Source organism: Eimeria necatrix, genomic scaffold (assembly GCF_000499385.1).
Source record: "Eimeria necatrix Houghton genomic scaffold, Enh_scaff59, whole genome shotgun sequence".
NCBI lineage: Eukaryota > Apicomplexa > Conoidasida > Eucoccidiorida > Eimeriidae > Eimeria > Eimeria necatrix.
The window spans coordinates 83,032-109,101 of record NW_013651698.1 but is presented as its reverse complement, the minus strand read 5'-3'; the positions used below and the strand labels follow the sequence as shown (position 1 = coordinate 109,101).

The 26,070-nt window shown below is 52.5% G+C and overlaps 4 protein-coding genes across 4 annotated transcripts; 1 reads left to right on the top strand and 3 right to left on the bottom strand.

Moving 5' to 3' along the window:
- Positions 1 to 27: 27 nt before the first annotated feature.
- On the bottom strand, positions 28 to 1,084 carry ENH_00065260 (ankyrin repeat-containing protein, putative; the record flags this gene model as incomplete). Its single annotated transcript, XM_013577283.1, has 5 exons — positions 28 to 219; positions 326 to 403; positions 466 to 621; positions 857 to 889; positions 1,064 to 1,084. The coding sequence occupies 5 exons, from the start codon at positions 1,082 to 1,084 to the stop codon at positions 28 to 30; spliced, it is 480 nt and encodes a 159-aa protein (XP_013432737.1).
- Positions 1,085 to 1,264: 180 nt separating this feature from the next.
- ENH_00065250 (hypothetical protein, conserved) lies at positions 1,265 to 2,509 on the top strand (the record flags this gene model as incomplete). The annotated part of the gene is made up of 2 exons (XM_013577282.1): positions 1,265 to 1,740; positions 2,005 to 2,509. The coding sequence occupies 2 exons, from the start codon at positions 1,265 to 1,267 to the stop codon at positions 2,507 to 2,509; spliced, it is 981 nt and encodes a 326-aa protein (XP_013432736.1).
- A 1,405-nt stretch (positions 2,510 to 3,914) lies between these two features.
- ENH_00065240 (oligoendopeptidase F, putative) lies at positions 3,915 to 13,153 on the bottom strand (the record flags this gene model as incomplete). Its single annotated transcript, XM_013577281.1, has 8 exons — positions 3,915 to 4,027; positions 6,464 to 7,242; positions 7,855 to 7,931; positions 8,967 to 9,121; positions 10,145 to 10,343; positions 11,518 to 11,614; positions 11,836 to 12,357; positions 13,146 to 13,153. The coding sequence occupies 8 exons, from the start codon at positions 13,151 to 13,153 to the stop codon at positions 3,915 to 3,917; spliced, it is 1,950 nt and encodes a 649-aa protein (XP_013432735.1).
- Positions 13,154 to 17,613: 4,460 nt separating this feature from the next.
- Positions 17,614 to 20,611, bottom strand: ENH_00065230 (Eukaryotic translation initiation factor 3 subunit 9, putative; the record flags this gene model as incomplete). The annotated part of the gene is made up of 8 exons (XM_013577280.1): positions 17,614 to 17,781; positions 17,979 to 18,148; positions 18,354 to 18,453; positions 18,686 to 18,753; positions 19,234 to 19,467; positions 19,673 to 19,982; positions 20,189 to 20,337; positions 20,566 to 20,611. The coding sequence occupies 8 exons, from the start codon at positions 20,609 to 20,611 to the stop codon at positions 17,614 to 17,616; spliced, it is 1,245 nt and encodes a 414-aa protein (XP_013432734.1).
- Between the last annotated feature and the right edge of the window lie 5,459 nt (positions 20,612 to 26,070).

Below are 26,070 nucleotides of genomic sequence, written 5' to 3'. Positions count from 1 at the left end.
TGTGATGTCTCTCCACCGCCTAAAGCCTCACAAAGCCAACAGAAGGTTGCGCGTATGCATGCTGCGTCGCTGCGGTTGCTGCTGCTGTCGCTGCTGCTGTTGCTGCTGCTGCTGCTGCTGCTGCTGCTGCATGCAGTTGGGGTGGCTAAACGCATTTAGTACCTCTTTGAATGCGACGCGTTCTGTGGCACTCAGCCCCATCTTGCGCAGAGTTGCTTCCTGAAGCAGCAGCAGCAGCAGCAGCAGCAGCGGCAGCAGCAGCAGCAGCAGCAGCAGTGTCCACAAGAGAAGAGCAGCAAAGCACCCGCTGCAGTAGCAGCAGCACCATCTGCAGCAGCAACAGCAACAATTCCAGAAGCGGTACCACCACCGCCACTTGCAGCCGCAGCAAAAACAGCACCGCCTGCAGCAGCAGCAGCAGCAGCAGCAGCAGCAGCAGCAGCAGCAGCAGCAGCAGCAGATTACATCAAGTGTTAGAAAAGCCTCATCGACGTAAATGAATCTTTTCCTATAGAACATTTCCTGGATTGCTTCCGACAAACCAGCAGCAGCACAGAAGGCCGTCACTTCAGTCTGCTGCATTGCTGCTGCTGCTTGCTGCCGTTTACGCTCTCCCTTCTCCTGCAGCAGCAGCAGCAGCAGCAGCAGCAGCAGCAGCAAAGTTAATCCAGGATGCATGCGCCGAGTAAGGGCTGCAGGCAGCAACTGTGTCGCTTCTGCTGCTGCCGCGCAGCTGCAGTTGCCGCCGGCGGCGCAGCGCAGCAGGACTTGCTGCTGCTGCGTTGTGTGCTGCCGCTGCTAGCTTGCTGCTGCTGCTGCTGCTGCTGCTGCTGCTGCTGCTGCTTCGGGGAAGCACCTGGAGAGCAGCACGCCTCTTCTCTTCCTCCTCCTACGAAGCGCACACAGAGATGACAGCAGCAGCAGCAGCAATAGTATCTGCTGCAGCAAAGCGAGGACGGCAGCAGCAGCACTCAGGCAGCAACAGCAATCTTAGCAGCAAGGACAGCAGCAGATGCAACAGCAGCAGCAGCAGCAGCAGCAGCAAGAAGCTCCATAAGCTCACTTCTTGCTGACGCTTCCGCATTTCGATAATTGCCGCAGGGGTCACACCTGAACACAGGAGAATGCTGCTGCTGCTCTTGCTGCGTTTGCTGCTGCTGCGCTGCTGCTGCTGCTGCGCTTTCTGCTGCTGCTTATCTGCTGCTGCATACCTGCCAAATTAGGCGTCTCCATAGAGAAGCCTTTCTCTTCAAGTGCCTTCATAATGCTGCTCAAGCCCTGCAGCAGCAGCAGCAGCAGCAGCAGCAGCAGCAGCAGCAGAAATCGCAAATCCAGAGTGCACAGCAGCAAGGGGGGCGGCAGCAAGGGCCAGAAGAAACGTCGGAGCAGCCGCAGCTGCTGCAGTCCAAGAAAGCAGCAGCAGCAGCGATACGAAGAGCAGCAGCAGCAGCAGCAGCAGCAACGATACGAAGAGCAGCAGCAGCAGCAGCAGCAGCCACCTCCTCTGCAGCAAGTAACAGCCGCACCAGCTACACCAACACCCGCGAGAGCAGCAGCAGCAGCAGCAGGGGCAGCAAGAGCAGCAGCAGCAGCAGCAGCAGCAGCAGCAGCAGCAGCAGCAGCCGACCTCCTCAGCAGCAACATGCATCGGCGTGTTGCCCTCGTGGTCTGCGCAGGCTTCGATGTCCAGCTTTGTGCTTTTCAGGATTTCCAGAGAAGCAGCAAGCAGCCGGTTGGCCAGTGCGAGGTGACTGCAGCAGCAAACACACGCTGCTGCTGCTGCTGCTGCTGCTGCTGCTGCTGCTGCTGCTGCCTCGGCTGCCGTCTGTCGCGGTGCCAGTGCAAGCTCACACAACTAGTCTCCTGCCATCGCTGCTGCTGCTGCTGCCACAGCTACTTTCAGTGCTACTTGTGCTGCTGCAGCATCAACAGCAGCAGCAGCGAAAGCCGCCGCTGCTGCTGCTGCTGCTGCTGCTGCTGCTGCTGCTGCTGTGGGACTGACAGGGGTGTGCAGCCCTGCGCGTCTTTGGCGTTGGGCGAGGCCCCCCGCTGCAGCAGCAGCAGCGCAGCTTCTTCATTTCCCTCTTTGAGAGCCAAGTGGAACGCAGTGTCTGCGCAAAAGCAGCAGCAGCAGCAGCAGCAGCAGCAGCAGCAGCAACTGATCAGCTGCAGTTACGCCGCGACGGCCCCCGGCGGCAACAAGAGCAGCGAGGAGAGAGAGCAGACTGCAATGGCGGAAAACTTGTGGCTGTGCAGCAGCAGCAGCAGCGGCAGCAGCAGCAGCAGCAGCGGCAGCAGCAGCAGCAGCAGCAGCGGCAGCAGTAACGCACCGCCGGCAGCATTTGTTGCTTCGCGAGGAGCGCCTCTATTGAGCAGCAAAGCCACAACCTCTGTCTGGCCAAGCGCTGCAGCAGCAGCAGCAGCAACAGCAGCACAAGGTGCACCAGCAGCAGCCTCGAATGGAAGTTACCAGCAGCAACTGCAGCAGCAGCAACTGCAGCAGCAGTAGCAACTGCAGCAGCAACAGCAGCAGTGAAGCCGGGAGCCAAAGCAAGCTCACTGGCAGCCCAGTGCAGCGCCTGCAGCAGCAAACAGACGCAGCGAAGCAGCAGCTGACAGCAGGCTAAAGAGCAGCAGCAGCAGCAGCAGCAGCAGCAGCAGCAGCAGCAGCAGCAGCAGACAAAACAGCAGCTGCTGCAGCAGACGCACATTATTTTTCTCTTTGTCTGCTGCTGCGATGTCGCAGCCCTTGACACACAAAACTGAAAAGGAAGCCGCAGCAGCACAAACACGATCCGGCTGCAGCAGCAGCAGCGGCAACAGCAGCAGCAGCAGCGGCAACAGCAGCAGCAGCAGCAGCAGCAGCACCAGCAGCAGCTGGAGCAGTGGCAGCTGCGCCAACAATAGTAGAAGCTGCAGTAACAGCAACAACAGCAGAAGCAGCTGCAGCAGTGGCGGCCGTAGAAGCAGCAGCAATGGCAGCTGCAGCAGCAGCAACTTCAGTAGAAGGTGCAGCAGCAGCAGTAGCAGCAGCTGCTGCAGCAGGTGCTGCTGCTGCTGTTGCTTCAAGAGTGGCTACAGCTGCACTGCTGCTGCTGCCAGCTGCTGCTTCTGCGGGAGCCCTTTAGCTGGCAGCACAAACAAGGCTGCAGCAGCTGCTGCTGCAGCTGCTGCTTCCGTCGTAGCTACAGCAGCGAAAGAGCAGCAGCAGGACCAACAGCAGCTGCTGCTGCAGCAGCAGCTGCAGCAGCAGCTGTAGCAGCAGCTGCAGCAGCAACAAACCTTGTCTAACGATTGCAGGGTCTCCTCGGCAGCCCGCGACCGCATGCAGCAGAGCAGTAAACCCGCTGTCTCTCTGCAGCACATGAGCAGCAGCAGCAGCAGCAACTGCTGCTGCAGCTCTAGCACAGCAGCAGCAGCAGCAGCAGGGTCAGCAGCAGCAACACCAGGGCCAGCAGCAGCAGATCCTAAGGCCTGCGCTTTCCCTTCCCGCCCCCCAGCCCTCTGCTGCAGCGCACACCAGGCTTAAACAGAAGCAGCAGCAGCAAAGGCAGCAGCAGCGAGGTAGCAGCAGCAGCAGCTGCTGCTGCAGCAGCAGCAGCTGCTGCTGCTGCTGCAGCAGCAGCAACTCACATCTGGCGCATTGATAAAAACAGCAGGGGACTCCAGCACCACTGCCAAAACGTCTGAGTCACCTTCTCGAGCAGCAATGTGCAGCGCAGACACTGCAGAGCAACAGCAGCAGCAGCAGCAGCAGCAGCAGAAGCAGCAGCAGCAGCAGCAGCAGCAGCAAGGGGAATTAGGGCAAAGATGACGCATTCTCTGCTGCGGTTGATGGCGTGTTCCTGTCTCCCGAGGCTCTCTCCCCAGCTCCTTACTGCTGCTGCTGCTGCTGCTGCTGACCCCTGCTGTCTCTATTGCTGCTGCTGCTGCTGCTGCTGCTGCAGCTGCTGCTGCTGCTGCTCTGTCTCACTGCCCTTCTTGTTGAGCGCTGAGGGATCCGCCCCCTCCTCCAGCAGTCTCTTGACTGCACCCGCATCTCCCCGCAGCACGGCTTTTGCCAGTGCCTCTGTCATCTTAGGGTTTAGGGTTTAGGGTTTAGGGTTTAGGGTTTAGGGTTTAGGGTTTAGGCACTGGGAGCTAGTGAGGAGACAGAGACATTTGTCGGCGAAACGCCGAATGCCCTGTCTACACTGAAGAAGCAACCGCAAAAAAATTAGGGGTTAGGGTTTACGGTTTGTGGTTTAGGGTATAGGGTTTATAGTCTAGGGTTTAGGGTTTAGGCATTAGGGTTTAGGGTTTAGCGTCCAGGGGCCCCACCCCCGACAAGGGGCTGGGCTGGTCTTTTGCTGGGCAGATAAACTCTAAACCCTCATTCATTAGTGTTTTGTTTCAACATGAGCTTTACTTTCTTCACAGATTCCAAAACTCTACACCCTAAACCCTAAACCCTAAACCCTAAACCCTAAAACAGGGTTTTGAGCAGCGGCTGCTCGCAAGCGTGGCTGAGGGCTGCTGCACTGGCCTTCTTCGCCCACCCAATAAATTAAACAAAATAAATAAATGGAAAAAAAATTAATTTAAATGATAAAAACAATAAATGAAAAATAAATTATTTCGAGGGTTTGCGAGGGTTTAGGGTTACGAAGTCGAGGCGAGGGTTTAGCTACTACTGAATGAGTCGGCGGTTTAGGGTTTAGGACAGCGAGGCTAGGGTTTAGAATGAATGAAGGGTTTAGGGTTTAGGGTTTAGGGTTCAGGAGTGGCTACTGATACTGCCGCAGCAACATGGCCTGCAGCAGCGAGTGCAGCAGCAGCAGCAGCGCAGACAACAGCAGCAGGAGCAGCAGCAGCACAGGCAACAGCAACAGCAGCAGCAGCACAGACAGCAGCAGCAGCAGATTGTCTTGCTGCTGCTCCAGCATAAGACCAGCAGCAGCAGCGAGCTGGAGCTGCGGCAGCTTCTAGTCCAGATGCTGCAGCAATGCCTTCTCAAACCCTAAACCCTAAACTAGGGTTTCATATCGCAGCTGGCCTGCAGCTGCAGCGGCTGCCGTTGTGTGCAGAGTCGCAGCCCTTTCTATCATAATCGGCAGCAGCAACAGCAGCAGCAACAGCAGCAGCAGCAGCAACAGCAGCAACACCAGCAGCAACAGCAGCAGCAGCAGCAGCTGTTGCTGCAGCAAGGAAATCAGCGCGAACATCAAATAAAATGTATTTATTCAAACTTGGCCGAATTGAATTATTTGCAAAAATGCAAAAAGTCCTTTAATGCATTAAAAAGGAATTTTTGAATTTCAAAAAAGTATTTCTTTTCAAAACATTTCTTTGCATGCTTTGCAGCAAAAAAGCAAAAAAACATTTTTAAAATGCCACTAAAAGTCTCTTTTATATTTTCTATTTTTCTTTATTTGCAATTTTTTAAAATTGCAAAATTTTTTATTTAATTTTTTTCCGTTTTTATTTTTTGCATGCACCAGTGTGCAGCTTTCCCAGGTGTACGTACACCAGAGCAGCAAGCAGGTGTACGTACACCTGACCAGCAAACACCTGCAGCGAAGAATTGAATTGAATTAAATTAAATTAAATTAAATTAAATTGAATTGAAAAAAATTAAATTAAAAGTAAAAAGTTTTTTCTTGCAAAACGAAATACAATGCATGCAAAAAGGAAAAAGGTACTTATTTGATTAAATGCATTTTATTTATTTTTATTTATTTTTAAATTGAGTTTGTGGAAGTGCTGATAAAGAAATTAAGTTTTTGAGAATTTGTTTGGTCTGAAGACACAACTTCAAAGACAATATGCATGCACACTGGCGACTTGCTGCTGGCCCTCTCGGCCACAACAGCAGCAGCAGCAGCAGCAGCAGCAAAGAAGCCCCACAGAAGAGGGGACAAAAGAAGCAGCAGCAGCAGCAGCAGCAGCAGCAGCGGCAGCAGCAGCGGCATTTGCGCGTCATTTCTGCTTGCTGCTGCTGCATGCTGCTCCCACGCAGAGCGCCGCTGGAGACACAGACAAAGAGAGCAGCAGCAGCAGCAGCAGCAGCGGAGGTAGCAGCAGCAGCAAATGGGCTTTATTGCTGCTTGCTGCTGCTGCGTGCTGCACTCAGGCTGGGGGCTGCAGCAGCTGCGGAGACACCTGAGGAGCCCAAGACTTCTGCTGCTAGCTCTTCAGCTTCTTGAAGCAAACTGCCTGCAGCAGCAGCAAATTGGATGGAGCAGCAGCAGCAGCAGCAGCAGCAGCGACAGCAGCTACTATAGTAGAGGCAGCAACAACAGCATCCGCGACAGCAGCAGCAACGGCGGCAGCAGCAGTAGTAGCAGCGGCAACAGCAGCAGCAGCAGCAGCGGCAGCAGCAACAGCAGCAAAACCAGCAGCAGCAGCAGCAGCAGCAGCAGCACGGAGGGCGCGCGAAGTGCGCAGCAGCGAGCCAGGCCTGTGGGGTGTACGTACACCCCACCTAAGTGTCTCTTCAGGGCCTCTTGCCAAACACTGACATCTTGGGGATTTAATTTAAGACTTTCGAAAAGTTGCGAAAACAGCAGCGGCTGCTCTTCCAGGGGCCTGGGATCGTCTCCGGGATCGTCTCCGGGATCGTCTGTGGGGTCGTCTCCAGACTCCTCCCCGTCTCCCTCGTACGCCGTCTCCACTGCGCGGAAGGGGGCCTCGCGCTGCAGCAGCAGCCCGCGCTGCAGCCGCTGCTGCTGCTGCTGCTGCTGCTGCTGCTGTCTTCCGTAAACGTCCAGGGCCCCTCCTTCTGCCTTCCCCCCGAACTCAGCCAAAATCAAGAACAGCTCCGTGAGGGCCCCGGGGGCCCCCCCGGGGGCCCCCCCGGGGGCCCCTGGGGGGCCCCCCTGTGCCCCGCTTCCCCTGAAGGGCCCCCTGTTCGCCTCCCTGGGGCCCCCCTTGGGGCCCCTGCCCAGGGGGGCCCCTGCGGGGCCCCCCCCGGGGGTCCCCCCGAGGGCCCCCCTTGTGGCCCCCCCCGGGGCCACCCCGGGATCGCCCCCCACAGGGGGCCCCCCGCCCCCCAGGGGGCCCCCCAGGGGCCCCCCAAGGGGGCCCCCTGGGGGCCCCCCGGGGGCCCCCGCCAGCCTGGAGGCCATGAGCTCTGCGAGGAGGGGCCCCAAGGCATACAAATAAACGCTGAAGGGCTCTGCATGGAAATGCTGCACGAGGGCCCACGTGCGGCCAATGGGCCCATAAGAGTCAAAGACTGTTCCCGGGGGCCCAAACATTTCCCTGAAACTCAGCAGCAAACAAATTCATACCCATTAGTTCTCTTCCAGCCCGCAAGGGGCCCCCGGGGGGCCCCGAGGGGGCCCCCCAGGCCCCGGGGGGCCCCCGGCGGGCCCCGAGGGGGCCCCCCAGGCCCCTGGGGGCCCCCGGGGGCCCCCAGGGGGCCCCTGGGGGCCCCCAGGGGGCCCCTGGGGGCCCCCAGGGGGCCCCTGGGGGCCCCCCTTTGCTTTTGGGTGTTTCGTTGTTCTTTTGGGGGCCGGACAGGTCTGTAATGGCTTTTGAAGCCTCCACGCCGCATTTGTGCAATAGCTAGCTAGCTGGCTACCTAGCTAGCAGCAGCAGCAGCTCTTTAGCTAGCTAGCTGGCTAGCTGTCGAACTTAACTACTTATTCTAGCTAGCTAGCTAGCTAATTAGGCGGCTAGCTAGATGGGAGGCTTCCTGGCAACTCAGCTAGCTAAAGAGCTGCTGATGTGCTTCTGCTGCGCTGCTGCTGCTCCTCTTGTGCTGCTGCTGTGTCCTGGGTCCCCACACACTCTAGCGACACTACCTACGCAGCAGCAGCAGCAGCAGCAGCAGCAGCAGCAGCAACAGCAGCAGCAGCAGCAGCTCCTCACTGCGTCGCCTGTAGCCAGAGCTGCTCAATTTGATCGGGAAACAGCAAACCTTCTTGCCGCGCCTCATGAACAAGCTCCTGCAAAGAACAGCTACAGAAAAAGGGTTTAGGGTTTAGGGTTTAGGGTTTAGGGTTTGGGGTTTAGGGTTTAGGGCATGCAATTTTCTGTGCCTTCTCTCGTGCAGCTGCGTGGTCTCTCCTGGTCCCGGCTTCTGCTCGCAACCCAAGGCCTAGGGTCTGCAACCAAGGGTTAAGGGTTTAGGGTTTAGGGTTTAGGGTTTAGGGTTTAGGGTTTAGGGTTTGGAGTTGCCTCGAATCTGTCGTATGAGATTTGGCGGATGATGGAGTTGACGGCGTTGTCCAGCTCGTCCATTACCTGCGGGAAAAAATTATTTTTGAAAAAATAAAATAAAAAAATAAAAAAGAAAAGAGAAATAAAAGAAATGAAAGAAATGAAAGAAATGAAAGAAATAAAAGAAATAAAAAACAAGAATTAAAGATATGAGAATCCAAAAAAAAATTCAGAAAAAGACCTGAAGGCACAAAAAGATTAGAAAATGATGCAAATAAGAAACAAAAAGGGGACAAAAAAGACAGAAAAAAAAGAGACAAAAAGGAGAAAAAAGGAGACAAAAAAGAGACAAAAAGGAAGCAAAAAGGGGACAAATGAGAAGACAAAAAAGAGAAAAAAGGAGACAAAAAATTCGACAAAAACAAAACCAAAAAGAAACAAAAAGGAGACGAAAAAGTGACCGAAGTTGGCACAGAGAAGGTGCACAGGTCTTCAAAAACAGAAAAAAGAATAAAATAAAATGTAAAAAAAAGCAGAAAAACGCCGTCAAAAGAAGGACCAAAAGAACCCAGAAAAGGATTCAAAAGAAATACAAAAATAGTTTAAAAGTGTTTTGAAAAACACCAAAAAGAGTTCAGAAAAACGTCCAAAAAGAGTGCGAAAAGAGCGGAATAGAGGCCCAAAAAGCCCGGAAAAGCTGTCCAAAACTCATCAAAAAGCAGAAAAAAAGCAGAAAAAGAGGGTTTAAAAAGAAACACTAAAAGAGGGTTTACAAGGCTTCAAAAGGGTTTGAAAAGACAGAAAAAAAGAAGGGTTTGGACCTGCGAAAGGCGCTGGGGGGCCCCCGGGGCCCCCGCCCGCAAAGCCAAGTTCACCAAATGCTCCCCCAAGTGGCTCGCCGCTGCGCCCAGGGCCCTCGGGGGGGCCCACGCGAGGGGCCCCAAGGGTTTGCGCAGGGCCAGCAAACACGCGTAGGCTGCACACAAACCCTAAACCCTAAACCCTAAACCCTAAACCCTAAACCCTAAACCCTAGGCCCTAAAACCTAGGCCCTGGACAGCGGGCGCAGTGCGGGAAGGAGGCTTCCGCCCACGCGAGGGGCCCCAGGGGTTTGCGCAGGGCCAGCAAGCACGCGTAGGCTGCGCACAAACCCTAAACCCTAAACCCTAAACCCTAAACCCTAAACCCTAAACCCTAAAGCCTGAGCTCGAGAGCTCAATTTCGGGAATGAGGGTACGGGAGAGCATAGGCTGGCATAGAGTGAAAGTCGTCGCATAGCCAGGCTGTGGAAGCGAAACCCTAAACCCTAAACCCTAATTCCTGAACCCGAATGCCTAGGCGCTAAACCCTAAACCCTAAACCCTAAATCTTAAGCCCTAGACGACAACCCCCAAAGTCTAAACCTCAAATCCCAAGGCCTAAGCCATAAGCCCCAAAGCCTAAACCCTAAACTCCAGAGCCTAAACCCTAAACCCTAAACCCTAAATAGTGGAATTTCGAATGGCTGCCATCATCTCGCAATGCTGTGAAATGGGAAGTGAGGGGCAAAGAGTGAAAGGAAATAAAAAAATAAAAAAAAGAAATGAAAAAAAATAAATAAAATTAAAAAAAGAAAAACAGAGAAAGAAACAAAAGAGACAAAACAACGGAGACAATAAAAGCGGAAGGAAAAAAGAAAAAAAAGAAAAAGAAAAAAAAGAGAAAAAGGAAAGGAAACAAAAGAGACAAAAAGAATGAAAAAAAGATAAAACAAAAAAGAACAAGAAGACAAAGAAGAAGACCAAAAAAACTAAAAAGAGACAAAAGGAGATAAATAGAAAAGGAGACAAGAAGAGACAAAAAAGAAAAAGAGAGACAAAAAAAGATAAAAAGAAAAGGAGAAAAAAGAAGACAAAAAGAGACACAAAGAGGCAACTTAAAAAGGAGACAAAAGGGGACAAAAAAGAAGAAAAAGAGACAAAAAAGTGGAAAATAAATTCAAAAATATTTTTTTTCGGACTTGTTTCTCTGGCGAGGGCGCGGACATCTGCAGGAGATCCTTGAAAAGACAAAAAGACAAAAGGGCCTTTAAAGGGACTGGAGGGTCTTGTGAAGTTGCCGGGTCTTTTGTGGGGTTTGGCTGCTGCGTCGATTTGCTGCTGCTGCAGCAGCAGCAGCAGCTGCTGCTCGCACGGCGGCAGCGCAGCAGCAAACGCCTGCTGCACCAGAGACACTGCAGCAGACCAGCTGAAAAGGGGACTTTTCCAATTCCCCCGAACTGGAGACAAACGGTCCGAAAAACTAAAGGACTGCAGCAGCAGCAGCAGCAGCAGCAGCAGCAGCAGCAGCAAACAGACACAACGCTAATCTGCAACGGGAGGTGAAATGCTGCAGCATCAGCAGCAGCAGCAAACAGACACAAGGCCGCTGCAGCAGCAACAGCAGCTGCAGCAACAGCAATAACAACAACGACGACAACAACAGCAGCAATACCAGCAGCTGCAGCAGCAGCACCAGAGCAGCAGCAAAGCAGCACCAAAGCAGCAGCAAAGCAGCAACAAAGTATCATCGCCATCATCATCATCACCAACATCACCATCATCACTATCAGCAGCAGCAGCAGCAGCAGCAACAGCAGCAGCAGCAGCAGCAACAGCAGCAGCAGCAGCAGCAACAACAGCAGCAGCAGCAGCAGCAGCAGTACTGGGATATGAGCGAGTTGCTGCAGCAGTTGCTTCTTGAGTGCGTAGAAGCGGCGGGCGAGTGAAGGGCCTTCGAGGCGAACAGCAGCAACAAGAGCAGCAGCAGCAGCATCGGGAACCCCCAGCAGCAAATTGCGCTTCGATCGCAGGAACTGCAGCCACAAACGCGAGGGTTTACGAGAGTTTGCGAGGGTTTACGAGGGTTTATGAGGGTTTGCGAGGGTTTACGAGGGTTTAAGAGGGTTTACGAGAGTTTGCGAGGGTTTACGAGGGTTTAAGAGGGTTTGCGAGGGTTTACGAGGGTTTAAGAGGGTTTGCGAGGGTTTACGAGGGTTTTTGAGGGTTTGCGAGGGTTTGCGAGGGTTTACGAGGGTTTACGAGGGTTTACGAGGGTTTGAAGATAACAAAGACAAAAGGGAGAAAGAAAGAGAGAAAAGAGGAAACAAAAAAAAGAAAAAGAGAAAGAAGGAGAAAAAAGGAAAAAAAGAAAGAGAAAAGAAGAAAGAAAATAAAAAGAAATAAAAAGAAGAAAAGGAGAATAAAAAAAGAAAACAAAAAAAAAGACAAAAAAGAAAACAAAAGGGGAGAGAGAAAGAAAAGATAGCGCGTTGGCGCTTTGAAAGTGGCTGCGCATGCTTTCAAGGGTTTAGGGTTTAGGGTTTAGGGTTTAGGGTTTAGGGTTTAGGCTTACTGGGTACTTGCGCTGCTTGTTGTCTATGGCCCAGGCCCCAGCAACAGCATTAAAAGAAACAGCAGCGAGCACGTCTAGCCGCTGCTCTCTAATGGCTCTGCATCCCAAACCCTAAACCCTAAACCCTAAACCCTAAACCCTAAACCCTAGACCCAAAACCCTAAACCCTCGAAGCAGAGCAGATCGCAGAGAAGACCCGGAGCCCCCGCAGCTCCAGGCGAAGAGCCATGGCGGAGTCTACACTTCGCCAAATTTGTCAGCGACATCAGGGTTTAGGGTTTAGGGTTTAGGGTTTAGGGTTTAGGGTTTAGGGTTTACTTGTCAATGACTTCCAACGCTCGCTTTCGCACGGCCTGGCTGGGGTGCTGCATGGCTTGCTGCGCTGCAGCAAGGGAGATAGTGCTGCTGCTGCTGCTGCTGCTGCTGCTGTGTTTGCTTTTCGCGGCTTTCTTTTTTGTGTCTGCTGCTGCAGCAGCAGCGTCTGCCTTGCTGCAGTCCCCGGCGCTGCTGCTGCTGCTCTCCCCCCCCGCTGCCGCCGCTGCTGCTGCTGCTGCTGCTGCTGCTGCTGCTGCTGCTGCGGGCTCGAAAGGAGACTCGACGCGGGCCAAAGCCAGCTGTCTCCTTAGAGCAGCAAGAGCAGCAAGAGATCCTTCGAAGGGTTTGCGTTCTTCCAAAACTGCTTCTGCTTCCCAAGGCAGCAAATGTTTTTGCTGCTGAAATAAAAGTGCCAAATAACTTTTGCGGCTTTTCAAAAACCCCGAGCGCTTCAGGTGTACAGACACCCAGTCCGCGGGAATCCCGCGAGCCTCCAGCTCGAAAAACAGCAAGTGCGGAGTCACCCTGCCGCCGCAAACCACCAACTAGGGTTTAGGGTTTAGGGTTTAGGGTTTAGGGTTTGGGGTGCAGTCCGCTGGACAGGCGAGAGGAGGACACGCGAGGGCGAGAGGCCCTTCGCCTGCGCTGCAGGGCTGCGTCAAACAGCAGCTGCTGCTGCAACTCTAGGGTTTAGGGTTTAGGGTTTAGGGTTTAGGGTTTAGGGTTTCGGACTCGGTGAGGACGAAGTGTTCGACTTTGGCTTTTTCTCTCTGGAGCTCCTCATTGTCGAGTTGTTTGTCAGCAGCAAGAGCAGCAAACGAAAGAGCAGCAGCAGCATCGCTGTGGATCTTTTCGAGGGTTTGGAGGGTTTCTTCGAGGTGAGTGCAAACCCTTCCTCTAAACCCTTTCTCAAACCCTCGCGCCCTTTTCCGCAAAACCCTCAACTGACTCCAAAACGAAGCAGCAAAAATGTCTTTGTGTCCAAACCGCTCCCCCAACGCAAACTCCGGCAACGGAGGTTCTAGCGCAAACCACGCAAAATCAGGGTTTAGGGTTTAGGGTTTAGGGTTTAGGGTTTAGGGTTTAGGGTTTGGGTGTTGGTTTCTAGCGTTTAGGGTCGCTTTGTGTCCAAACCGCTCCCCCAACGCAAACTCCGGCAACGGAGGTTCTAGCGCAAACCACGCAAAATCAGGGTTTAGGGTTTAGGGTTTAGCAGTTCGTTGGTGGAGGGACTGGAACTTAAAGCTCCAAGGGTTTAGGGTTTAGGGTTTAGGAATCAGGTTTTGGCTTCCAGCACATTTTCTTAGGCTCACCTTCGCATGATCCTTGCTGCAGAATCACAAGCAAAAGGAGAAAACCCTAAACCCTAAACCCTAAACCCTAAACCCTAAACCCTAAGCCCTAGCCGCTGACCCCCATACTCTAAACCCTAGTGCCCATACTTTGTCGGAAGGAGCAGTGTTATTGACAGAGGCAGCAGCAGAAACAGTAGCAGCAGAATCAACGGATTTAGTAGCAGCAGCAGCAGCAGTAGTAGCAGCAGCAGCAGCAGCAGCAGCAGCAGGAACCCCACCATCGCACCTGAAGCACCAGTGAAGACAGCAGCAGCAGCAGCAGCAGCAACAGCTGCTGCTGCATCCCACGGCCGGCTCTGCCGAGTCTGTTTAAAAAAGGAGACATTAGGGTTTAGGGTTTAGGGTTTGGTGGGCAGTGTGTAGCCTCTTAACCCCAGCATCGGAGTAGACCGCCAGCGAAGTCCCCCCTAAGGGTCTAGGGTTTAGGGTTTAGGGTTCAGCAGCAAGAGTTGGGGGGTTTTGAAGTCCAGGGAACTCCAGGGTTTAGGAATAAAAAGTAAGATCCACAGTTTGGGGTTTAGGGTTTAGGGTTTTGGGTTGGTGCTAATCCCACAGCAGTCGTCGCTGCCGGAGGTGTGCTGCTGAAGCATTAAACCCGAAACCCTAAACCCTAAACCCTAAATCCTAGAACAAATGAACAGAAGGTTAAACATGTGAAGCGAAGACATCAAAGGAAAGGCCTCACAAACCCTAAACCCCAGCAGCCCATTCAAGCATTTGAGGGTTTAGGGTTTAGGGTTTACGTGGCGCGGCCATTGCGCCTTTTGCGTTTCCCTGCCTCACTTAAGGCATTTGTTTTTATATTTTTGTCAATTTTCATTTTTTAAATAAATAATTTCAAATATTTCAAGATTTCTTTGCGCCCTTTTAGGGTTTAGGGTTTGGGCTCCTGCGACCGCCGCCGAAGGCCGCTCGCCTGCCGCAGCAAGTCACCTCGAGACCCCAAACCCTAAACCCTAAACCCTCCTAGGGTTTAGGGTTTGGCGATCCTGGAGCTGTTCTGCAGCTCGTGTCTTTTGCAGAGTGAAAAGAGCGACTAGGGTTTATCCCCTGTCCGACTCGCAACCCTGGTAGGGTTTGGCGTTTATGCTGCGCTAGGGTTTAGGGTTTGCGCCGTGCGAGGGTTTGGAGCAATCACTACACACTGTTTTGGATATAATATCTAGGGTTTAGGGTTTTAGGGTTTCGGGTGGTTTTAGACCAACAGCAGACAAGAGCTTCAAAACACTTCAACAGCCCCGCCAGCTTGGGGAGTCCTAGGTGTCAAAAGTTTTCTCTAAACCCTAAACCCTAAACCCTAAACCCCAGAAATCAGGGCATGGCATTTATGTTGCCTTTTGCGGTTTCAGTGCTGCAAGGGTTTTGCGTTTGGATTCCCAGAGTTCCGCCGAGCCAGGCGACCCTCAAACCTGCGCCCTGTGAGCCCTAAACCCTAAACCCTAATTTAGGGTTTGCGGTTTGCCTAGCAAATAACTTCTTGCTTCACGTCCAGCTCCTCCTCTATTATCTCCTCCTTATACTCCCACTCAAACCACGTGTCGAATTCCTCCTGGGCTCTGCACCACTCTTCGTACTTGGGCTGCAGCAAACCCAAAACAAACCCCAAACCCTAAACCCTAAACCCTAAACCCTAAACCCTAGAGAAGTGCGGAAAGCCCGACGCGCCACACTCTACGGCCCACGCGCCACTTGCTCTCCTGAGTAGTGGACCCTGAACCCCCCAAGTCATTTGAAACCCAAACCCCAAACCCTAAACCCTAAACCCTAAACCCTAAACCCTCACATGTTTCATCTTCCAGGCCTCAAGCTCATCCAAGATCTGCTGGAACTTTTCACTTTCCTCTTCCCGCTGCTTCAAGAAGGCTCGGCGTTTCTCGCTGCGGAGTCTCTCGTCCTCCGCCTCGTACCTCTTGCTGCACACAAACCCTAAACACTAAACCCTAAACCCTAAGCCCCAAACCCTAAACCCTTAACCCTACACCCTTAACCCTACTCTGCCGAAGCCCCACACGCCCAGCAGCTGCAGCTGGCACGGCGCCAAGCGCCGGCTTGGGCTACGCGTGAGCCCCAGAAGAGAGAGCGAAACCAAACGCTAAACCCTAAACCCTAAACCCTAAACCCTAAACCCTCAGCTTCAAAGCCAAACCTGTGTTCCTTCATCCGCTTCTTGATGTCGTCGAGCTGCTTCTCCGTCAGCAAAGTCGGGGGGTGAGGCCTCCAGAGGAACTGATAGAAGTTTTCCTTCTTGGTCTTTTCCAGCAGCTTCCCCTGCAGCAAAACCCTAAACCCTAAACCCTAAACCCTAAACCCCGCCGCCGCAGCAGGCCCGGACCTGTTCTCCCCCGCAGCCGCGCAGCAACAACCCCTCAACAAACCCCAAAGGCTCGCAAGCCCCAACGCCGGCAAGCCCCAAACCCTCGCAAACCCCAAACCCTCGCAAACCCCAAACCCTCGCAAACCCTAAACCCTCGCAAACCCTAAACCCTCACCTGGAAAGTCCAGATGTTGAAGCCAGTGTTGTCTCCAAACCTGTAGGCCTGCGCCCCACTTACGAGGGGCATAACCACGCAAGTGGCCAAATATCTTCCGCAGTGGGACCAGCGGACTTCGTTGCACATGTAGTGTTCGTCTTGGTGCAGCACCTGCAGCGCAAGGGTTTAGGGTTTAGGGTTTAGGGTTTAGGGTTTAGGGTTTGCGGCGCCGCGCGGGCAGCGGCCCGCCGCCCGCAGGCCGCAGCAGACGCGCCGCGGGAACAGCGGCCCGTGCGAGGCGCCGCGGCCGACGCAACAGCAGCAACGCCTGCAGCGAGGGTTTAGGGTTTAGGGTTTAGGGTTTAGGGTTTGGGCCGCGGACCTCGACTTTGTCCTGGTCGTTCAAGTGGCAAAACATCACTGTCCCGTAAGTGCTCAAAGATGCCAAGACAAAATAAGATCCAAAAGGAGACCATTTTAAAAAGTTCATGTAGTTGGGAATGTCGAAAGAATGAGTCATTATCGTGTCTCTCTTGTTCGTCTCCACGTCTGAAGCGCCCAAACCCTAAACCCTAAACCCTAAACCCTAAACCCTAAACCCTAAACCCTCGGTGCAGCTCTCAGCCCTCGACCCAAAACCGCCACTCTTCTTGAGGGCTCGGTCAAGCCTAGTCGGTGTCTGCGCGTGAAGGCTACGCACAAGCCCCAAACCCCAGCTCCAAACCCTAAACCCTAAACCCTAAACCCTAAACCCTAAACCCTTACTGCCTTCAGCGGCATCGGCGACGCGGAAGAAGCGCAGGCTCTGGTTGGTTGTCCCTTCTTCTTGAACGACGAGCACGAACCGCTTGCCTGAAGACCCAGCGCCAAACCCTAAACCCTAAACCCTAAACCCTAAACCCTCCGAAAAAACCATCCGCCTGCTCTCCCGGAAACTCCCTGCAGCCCCCGACCCCATCAGGCTCTGCCCCACCCCTCGCACGCGGCGCCAGGGTTTCGGGCCCCCCTTGCTAGGGTTTAGGGTTTGGGCTAGGGTTTAGGGTTTGGGCTAGGGTTTAGGGTTTGGGGCGCACTGGGACCCTCCTCCCAGTGGAGCTGGACGGCTATGTCGTTGAGCTGGAGGTTGTCGACGGGAATGTCCTTTTCGCGCATGCGGAAAATCTCCAACTGACTAAATTCCTTTCTTCCTTTTTTTCCAGTCTTTTTAAACACCATTGTTCTCAAACACAAAAAGTCGCCATTGCCTTGCCAGTGCATGGCGGCGCCCTTGACGTTGTAGACGTTTTTGCTGGCCAGTTCCCGCCGGCTCGGAACCTCCACCAGGATCAGCCGCCCTGCGACAAACCCTAAACCCTAAACCCTAAACCCTAAACCCTAAACCCTAAACCTGCGCCGTCGCAGCAACGCGCGCCCGAGAGGGCGCGGGCTCCAAGCCCTGCCCACGCACGTCTAAACCCTAGGCAGTGGCCAACAGAGCAAACGCTAAACCCTCGCTCAAACCCTAAACCCTAGGCCACAATCCTGCGTGCTGGAAACAAACCCTAAACCCTCGGCAAAACACTAAACCCTTCTTCCACTCTAAAAAGGGATACTCAACTCGTTGGGAGGCCTTGAAACCCTCACACCCTCCCCATCAATCTGCCTCAAAAAAGCCCCTTTCCTCCCCCAAACCCTAAACCCTAAACCCTAAACCCTAAATGGTTGTTGTGACAGTTCATCAGGGGCGGCGTTAGGGAGGCGTCGCACCCGACACATATGCCTCGTTTGTCTCCCTCAACCCCTCAGTCTCTGTGCTCCCAAACCCTAAACCCTAAACCCTAATTGTGGCAATTTGGGTTTAAAGCATTCAGGCGCATCGCAGAGAGAAGGCTAAAAGCCTATGGGGGAGGTGATGGAGTCCACAGCTCCACAAGGGCCAAAGACGAAACCCAAACCCCAACAGACAAAATTAGGGTTTAGGGTTTAGGGTTTAGGGTTTCGGGCGCACCTGGAGTGTCGTCAGAACCCCTTATCCACAAAGAAACAATGTTGTCTCCTGGAGACCATTCAAACTTTTCTACGGGATACTTGAGGGCTGAGAAGTGGCCTTTTTCATCTCGCAGCAACTTCACGGGAGTTACGTCCTGCAACGCAAACCCTAAACCCTAAACCCTAAACCCTAAACCCTAGCCCTTGGCCCCAGCGCCTGCGCTGCCGGGCCCGCCGGCCGCAGGCCTGGAGATGATGGTGCTGGCGCTCGAAGCCCCTCGCGGCTCTCCACCACCCCAAACCCTAAACCCTAAACCCTAAACCCTAAACCCTAAACCCTAAACCCTCGGACCTCGTCGGCGGCCTGGTCCGGGAAGTTGTCCTTGGGGTCCATTGCGTAAATGCACAATTCTTTGTCTCCAATTTTCGCCAAGTACTTTTCATCATGAGAAAATAAAAAGTGAGGAAATTCAGTGCCTCTTGGAGTGGCTGCGGGCGTGGCGAACTGCCGCAGCATCTCACCTGCACGTAAACCCTAAACCCTAAACCCTAAACCCTAAACCCTAAACCCTAAGCCCTAAACCCTAAACCCTGTTTCTTGTACCGCGACCCCGCAGCGCGCGAACGCGATGCCGGTTCGCCGATGGGGCGCACGGCCTGCACCCTGGACTTCGGGGTTTACGCGTTAGGGTTTAGGGTTTAGGGTTTAGGGTTTAGAAGCGCCGACCCGTCATCACGTTCCATGTCTTAAACGCCTTTTCGTTTCGCATTGATGCTGGGGTTCCATCCCAAGAGAGCATGTAAGTCTCTTTCGGGGAGAACATGATCTGCGCACAAACCCTAAACCCTAACCCTAAACCCTAAACCCTAAACCCTAAACCCTAAACCCTACTGATGGACGTCTCCCCCTAGGACGCTAATGAGACCCCAACCAAAAGCGGAAAATTCGCCGGCCACAGAAAGATGCACTGCATTGACACCTCACCCTAAACCCTAAGCCCTAAGCCCCAAACCCTAGACCCTAAGCCCCAAACCCTAAACCCTAAACCCTCGACGAACCTGCTTGACTTCCTTGTGCTCCAGGCGCGCCTTCTTCTCGAAGTTCCTGCCGGCCCACAGGGCAATACCTGAGAGTCCAGCCGCAGCCGAGGCCCAAAACCCTAAACCCTAAACCCTAAACCCTAAACCCTCGCCCGTGCTCCCGAAGGCCAAGCAGCGGAGCTTGCCCCGTCGAACGCCGCCCTTGGCGCCGGTCCTGTGCGCTGCTCCCCAAACCCTAAACCCCAAACCCTAAACAGTGGTCTCGAAAGGCCCAACCCCCGACCCCAAACCCTAAACCCTAAACTGTGGTTTGAAAACGCGCGACCCCCAACCCCAAACCCCAACCCCCCGCTTCGAAACCGCAAACCGCAAACCCTCGAGCCGGCGCCCGCGACTCCGCGGGCCCGCGCAAACCCCAAACCCTTAAACCCTAAACCCTAAACCCTAAACCCTAAACCCCAAACCCTAAACCCTAAACCCTAAACCCTAAACCCCAAACCCTAAACCCCAAACCCTAAACCCCAAACCCTAAACCCTAAACCCTAAACCCTAAACCCTAAACCCACCCTGGCGGTGGAAAGTGGCGAGGAAGGAGCCCTGGGGTGACCACTGGACCTTGAGTTCGGTCCAAACTGCCTTTCCGTCTTGCTTTTCTTTTTGGCCGTCGTAACAAAGACTGCAGGGATTTCCCTCGAGAGGGTCGAGCCAGTAAACCTCCGTTTCGGAGTCGAAGCGCAGCACGAACTGTTCGCGAAACCGCGGGTCGCTCAGCCACCAACGCACGTCCTCTCGCGTAAACCCTAAGCGACACCAAACCCTAAACCCTAAACCCTAAACCCTAAACCCTAAACCCTAACCCGCAGGGGCGGCGCCGCGCGAGCTGGCCGCGGGCGCGCGCGGCGCAAGGCGCGAGGCGCTGCGCGGGGCCAGTGCGCAGGACTTAGGGTTTAGGGCTTAGGGTTTAGGGCTTAGGGTTTAGGGTTTAGGGTTTAGGGTTTGGCGAACCGCGGAGAGTAATGGCGGGTTTGTAGTCTTTGTCGCGAGCGACGATCTCGTCGAACTCGTCCAAAAGAGCCGCTCGAAAAGTATGTCTTTTGTCGATCTTGTATCCATTGAGAGCTCTTGCTGCATGCTGTGCTGCATATACACTCGGAAATGTCAAAAAACAACAACCCCGAGTTAGGGTTTTGTCGGAGTTCATCGGAAGTTCAATCAGAAAAGAACCCTCGACGTCTTCGCCTCCTTTCCGCGACAACTCGTCCGCGATCTTCTTCCGCAACACCGCCGTCAGCTTCTCCAGACGGTCCGCCCCCACCTTCGCAAAACCCCAAACCCTAAACCCTAAACCCTAAACCCTAAACCCTAAACCCTCGGCCCGCGGCGCAGGGCGCGACGCCTGGCTGTGCACGAGGGTCGAGCCCCAACTGCCACTCACGCCTCCGCAAAGCCCCAGCATCCGCAGAAACGCGTCAACAACGAACCCTAAACCCTAAACCCTAAACCCTAAACCCTAAACCCTACCAGCGGGACTCCAACCATGATCACTGTGTCTGGGAATCGGTCATCCATCTGCAGCAGAGGCTCAAAAGCCTCCAGCTTTTTTGTAAGAGCTTCTTCGTCTTCATCGCTGTCATCTGAAATGTACTTCAGAAGCTCTTCCTGCTCCTCCTCTGCAGCAAAACCCCAAACCCTAAACCCTAAACCCTAAACCCTAAACCCCAACTATCGAGACACCGGGGGCCTGCGCGAAACCACTGCGGCCTCCCGATCCACAGGGAGGAAAACATGGCGGCTTCAATGGCTCTCAGGGATGTAGAGCGAGTCCTAAACCCTAAACCCTGAACTCTTGACTCCAAACCCTAAACCCTCGCGAGGGCCCTCCCTAGCCACTGGCGTACCCTTGATCTCCAACTTCTCCAAATCCTCCTTCGTTACTTTCACCATTTTCTCGGGGTTTTCAGCTCCAAAAACATGGAAAAACGCTAAACCCTAAACCCTAAACCCTAAACCCTAGGTCCGAAACCCTGCGCGCATGCAGCGAGGGCCGACCGTTCCTTCTGTCGGGAGAGGCCCCCCGTCTAGGGTTTAGGAGTCGCGGAGAATGAGACTTCAGAAACTTGCAGCCAGAAAAAGCTGCATTTGCTGCAGGCGCTGCAGCGCAGGCGGTGCTGCTGAGGGTTTAGGGTTTAGGGTTTAGGGTTTGGGGTTCGGTCGGGGGGCTGTGGGGAGATGTGTCTGTGCGCGGCAGGAGAAAGAAATGCATTTAGGGTCACCCCTAAGCACACCCCAGTCCTGGCGTAAAGCAGAAGATGAGCAACAGCTGCAGCAGCAGCAGCAGCAAAAGAAAGCCTCTGACCCCAGATGTGCTGCAGCAGCTGCTGCTGCAGCAGAGCCCCAAGCCAGCCCCAGCGCCGGCTGCAGTCCCTTTGCCGTTTCTTCTCTACTTTATTTATTTTAAATTTAATAAATTTAATGTTTTAAAGTATTTTCAATGTCTAAACTCCCCAGGAGGGTCCCGGATCCCCGAGAAACCGGCCCCCTGAAACCCTCCACGGGAGGCAACCCGCGGAAACGATTCTTGTTCACATTTCCTGGGAATCCTTTCTTGTTCTTGTTTCCTGAAAATTATTTCTTGTTTTTGTTTGAGACTTTACCCCTCCAGCTTCTGCAAAGAATTGGCCTCTACAGGAGGAGCCCCGAAGAGGGGCTCAGGTCGTTCTAAGTGCCTTTCAGTTTCTTCTGAATTTGAATTTTTTGGGGCTTTGCAGCGCATGCATCTGTAGGCATATCTGTTGCCTCTATATGTCTGTCTTGGTGGCGTAAACTGGAGAGTGAGCCGCCCATTTCTGTATAGAGATGGAAAGAGATGGAGCTGCATTTCACTGACTAGCTTTGTCACTTTACGATTAGATTACGATTAGAGATTGCAAAAAGAAAGAAATTGTGAAGAGACAAAGAGGCTTAGTACCACCTCTAGATTGGCATTTATTCCGTGAGGCCCAAAATGGCGTCTTCAGACAAAGTCTTGTAGCATTTGCTTTCAATTGCATCCCTCTTCACAGCAGCAGCAGCAAATGCCGAAGTTTGTTTTGCTGTTGCTGTGAAAAGGCTCTGTCTATGTAGAGGCAGCAGCTTTCGAGTAAAAGTCGAGGACGCTGTTTAATGTTTATTGCTGCGCCTCTTCTTTTGTTTGTGGTGCCTTCCTGTGTGTAAGGAAGTCTAGGACTTACCACTTTTGCTAAGACCGGGAAGGTCACAGATTTAAGGAATCAATTTTAAAAAAGCATAAACAATTTTCACAGAGCGGAAGAGGCACTAGGATAATATCTTCCGGAAATACCGCTCTCCAGTCAAGGAAAAAACGTGCTTCCTGAAATGACAGCTGTTCCATACGGCGCAGTCAATGAAAAAGAACTGTATTATTTCTTCTTTTATTGCAACCTGGAATTATACAAAATCTAAGAAAAGTCTTCTTTAGGCACTCCTGGGCTACAGTCCGCTTGCACCCTCCACTTCAGAATGGGCCACGGTGATGCACTTGACAGTCTAGAATGAACGCAGCCCTAAAATCAGATGAAATAAAAGTGGCTTTCTAAAAGCTTTGGGGTGGATAAATCCGTTTTTAGCGTTTTACGAGGGACCCTAAATGTGTTTAGAGAGGCGACTAGCCGGTTTTTAGGTACATTGCCCATTCTTCTTACCAGCTTCGCAGCAGAGTGCGAAGAAACTCGTGGGCTGGGCCACATTTACTGGCAGCATAAGTTGTAATCTTCAGACTCCTTCCTGCGGAAGTTCTGAGGATGGCTATGTAAGCTTGAAGCTGTGGGTTAACAAATCCAAGCTATTGCAGCTGCTTCATCCCCCGATCGATAGGGGTTCCGCCAGCTGCGAATTTCACTTTTTTTTTCCGCAGTATTCTCGACTCTTGGTAGAGAGAAGCCTAATTCTTTCGAGAGCCAGACAGAGGCAGCCTGTTGCGCAACTAGCAAGTTTGCAGTGGAAGCGTTTGCCAGGCAAGGCTGGCCAGCCGTGGCTCTAACAACGATGCATTATTGGCTTATCAGTGTCAATTTTAATTTTTAAAAACGGCTCCCGAAAGGGTCCGAATATGACACCAGAGTGCGTGGAAGCAGGCTTGGCCTGGGAAATTAGAGCTACCCAGCACGCCTGAGAGCAGCCTGAGAGCAGCTCATGAAGCTAAGGACACAGAAAATTAGCATTTTTAGCCTTGATGGAGAATTGCCTACACTCGCTATGTTTGGGTAGCTATAGGAGAACAGTTATACAACCTTCTCTCTGGACGCTTCTTGTATTCATGCACGTAAACGTGTCGTGGGGCCAGAGAATTGTTGTGCATGGCCCGTATATCATTAGCCGCTGCTTTTGTCAGTTGTCCACATGAGCAAGTTTCTTACGTTATTCACTTCCTCATGTACAATAATGTAATATCTTAGAGACGGAAATGTCGCTCTTGCGACTAAGTTATCCCACTTTCCTTGTTTGACCTTAGTACGTATTTGTGAAGTGCAATTATTGAGCACGGATCCTTCATCAGGTCGTCTTATGTTGCTCATTTGACCTTGCATTCGTTCAAACCAGCGTAATATAGGCTGAACGCATGTAATTCCAGTTGAAGTCCCTCCTGGTGCAAGATACATGTTTACATAACCAGTGGTATGGCATTAATTCCCAATATTAACCCTATCTTGAGGAAAATCGTAAAAGCTTTCATTATTTAATTTGCCTTATCATAGAGATAGAGTTCCTGTTCGTTAATCAATAAATGTACGATTCTAGCTAGTTTGCTAAAACTACGCACATCATCAGGCTGAACGGAACCTCCTTCAAATAGCTCATGATTGACTGTGACATGCCTTGACACGTCCGCATGCCAATAATGACGCTCGCAGTAACAGATATTCAGCATTCTACGACAGCCCGCGTCGACGAGGCCCAAAACAAACAAAATGTTCCTCATCTTCTGCCCTGAGAAGGCAAGCCAAGCTCTCTCGTCTTCTTTCGCCGAAGCGCATGACACGCACTAAATGGACAGGCGGTAGTGTTTCGCGCCTGCTACACGCAAATATCAAAGGCTTCTCATCTCGGGGTGAGGGTCCGTCTCTCGGCAGGCGGAGAGAAAATAAGGGTCATCGCCATAAAATATCGGGAGGCAATTTGCTTGAAGTCAATCTTGGTCTCCGGGCACTCTACATCTATCAGCTGCTAGCGATCAAGGCAGTAGCTACAGTAGGCTAGTCTTGGTATTAGGACAGAGAAAGGCCGCGATCCACCTGCCCGCGTACAGGAGAGAATAAAAAGATAAGGGGAGTCGATAGTAGAGCCGTTTGAGCAAATGCAGGGGCTCAGAACTGGATGTGATGCATGCGCCAGCGCTGGCCAGACCACATGAAAATGTTCGTTAGATCAAAAGATACATTGCGTTCTATTAAATTATAAAATGAACATTTTTTAATTAATAAGAATTCAACTAACTGGTAACAAGTTTGTTATTGATTGTTTCTGGTGGGACATATGAAAATTTCTCCACGAACAGATAAAAGTTTCCCGATATCTCTTTAGCAAAGACCATGCAATAATCAACTACCCATCGATTAGTTGAACTGTTATTGATTTTGAAATGTTGATTACAAAAAAAATAAGGCACGAAGCCTCCTCGCTGTCCGCGGCTGGTTTTCTCAACGTACTCGCTCCAGTTTTCTAGAGTTTCTCATCATGTATGTAAGGGAACCTCATTGGGGATTTTTCTTGTGTGGAATTCGTGTTGAAGAATTCAGACTGCGGGGTGCTCATAGTTTCGCTGTTAGGAAATACGGCTCTGCATATTTAAGGCTTTTTCTATTTGAAAAATTGTATGTATATTTAAAAAATCACATTTTCGTTTGCACTAAAAGTGGCACGCTTCAACCAAGTAAAGTTAACCGATTGTTTAGAACATTTGAGACTCCTCAGCATTACATTAATATGTATCCGATAGTTTTCTAATTTATAACTCCACCAATTCTGAGAATTTCGTTCAAGGGTCCATACCGCATGCAACCAAGCATGCACCTCTCGTAGAACGCAGGAAGCATTTCCTGCTGGGCAGGGCACTACCCGTCACGACTTCTGCAGTTCAAGCAAACCAAGATTAGTGCTTAAGGATTGTGTAATGCTGCTTGAGAAATCCCTAACAGTGCTCCAGAGTAGCTTAAATTCTAGTGCGTAGCACTGCAATGTTGCGCCAGCGCAACCCCGTGGAGTTGTACGATTTGTTACACTGCAGATGAAGCACTATGAGAAAGTGTATAGCTAGAAGGACCTTGCTCTTGCCGCCGATGTAGCCTAAAGCGTCTGGCTCGAAGGCCAGCGGTTGGGGCTCGCTGTGTCACCAGTGCATCTTGAGGGAACACCTGCATACCCATGGAAACCGAAGGCCTCGGGGAGACCAGACTGGAAACAGAGTTGAATCTTTCGCTTTTTAAAATAGCTATTTGGGCTTCTTTGGCCCTTCTGGGTTTGAAAGTACTTAAGGAGCTTGACGGGATCACGTAGGAGTCAGGCGACGCCGCTTCCATTACATAAATGGTGACCTTCGCTTCTGACAGAATACCCAGACTGGATGGTGGGGGCGCAGCTGATCCCCCACATCCCTTTGTTACGCTACCTCTTTGGAGTTTTCACCCCTGCCTCTGCTTTCCTTCCACCGCACACCCTTTTGGCAGTCGGTGGCTGGCCATTTCTTGAAGAAGTCGTTCAAACCTTTCTAAGTTTTGGCCACAGTGCATGCAGGGAAGCCCGAAAGCCCGTAGAGGCAGCACGTAGAGCGTAGTGGCACAGCAGTGACCCGCAGCAAGACTCGGCAGGCGGTATAGGTGCTGCCTGCGCGAGTTCTTTCTGCTGCTGCTGCAGGCTGTCTGCGTGTCTCCCCCGTTCGCATGCAACTCGCAGCAGGGGACACTAGAACAGGGCCTGTAGATGGCTGCGTTAGCATTCTTTTGGGCTGCTTGGGGAGCCGCGAGAGGGTTCAATGCAGCGGCGTTAAGCTGTGGGCTCAACGCCTTGGGCGTGCACTGCCGCTCGCCTGCGCTGCTGCGACGAGCCAAACCCTCAGGCTTTAAACTCAGAGCCTCAGCGGCCAAAATGACTCTGCGCAGAAGGGGAGCTTCAGTGTAGAGCTCCAAGCCCGAGACCCTAAACCCTCATTGCCCAGACCTGCCGGTGACGCGGTGGTACACAGCCCCAAGGGGGGTTCGTTGGCAAATGACAGAGGGTACAGGGATTTAGGAGAGTCTCTGGGTCGGGTTGTATCTTTTAAATATCTAGAAACGTTGACGAAGGGTAAGAAAACTGCAGTCTTGTGTGAGTACATATCAATTCTGCAGCTGCAGCAGCAGCAGCCAGCC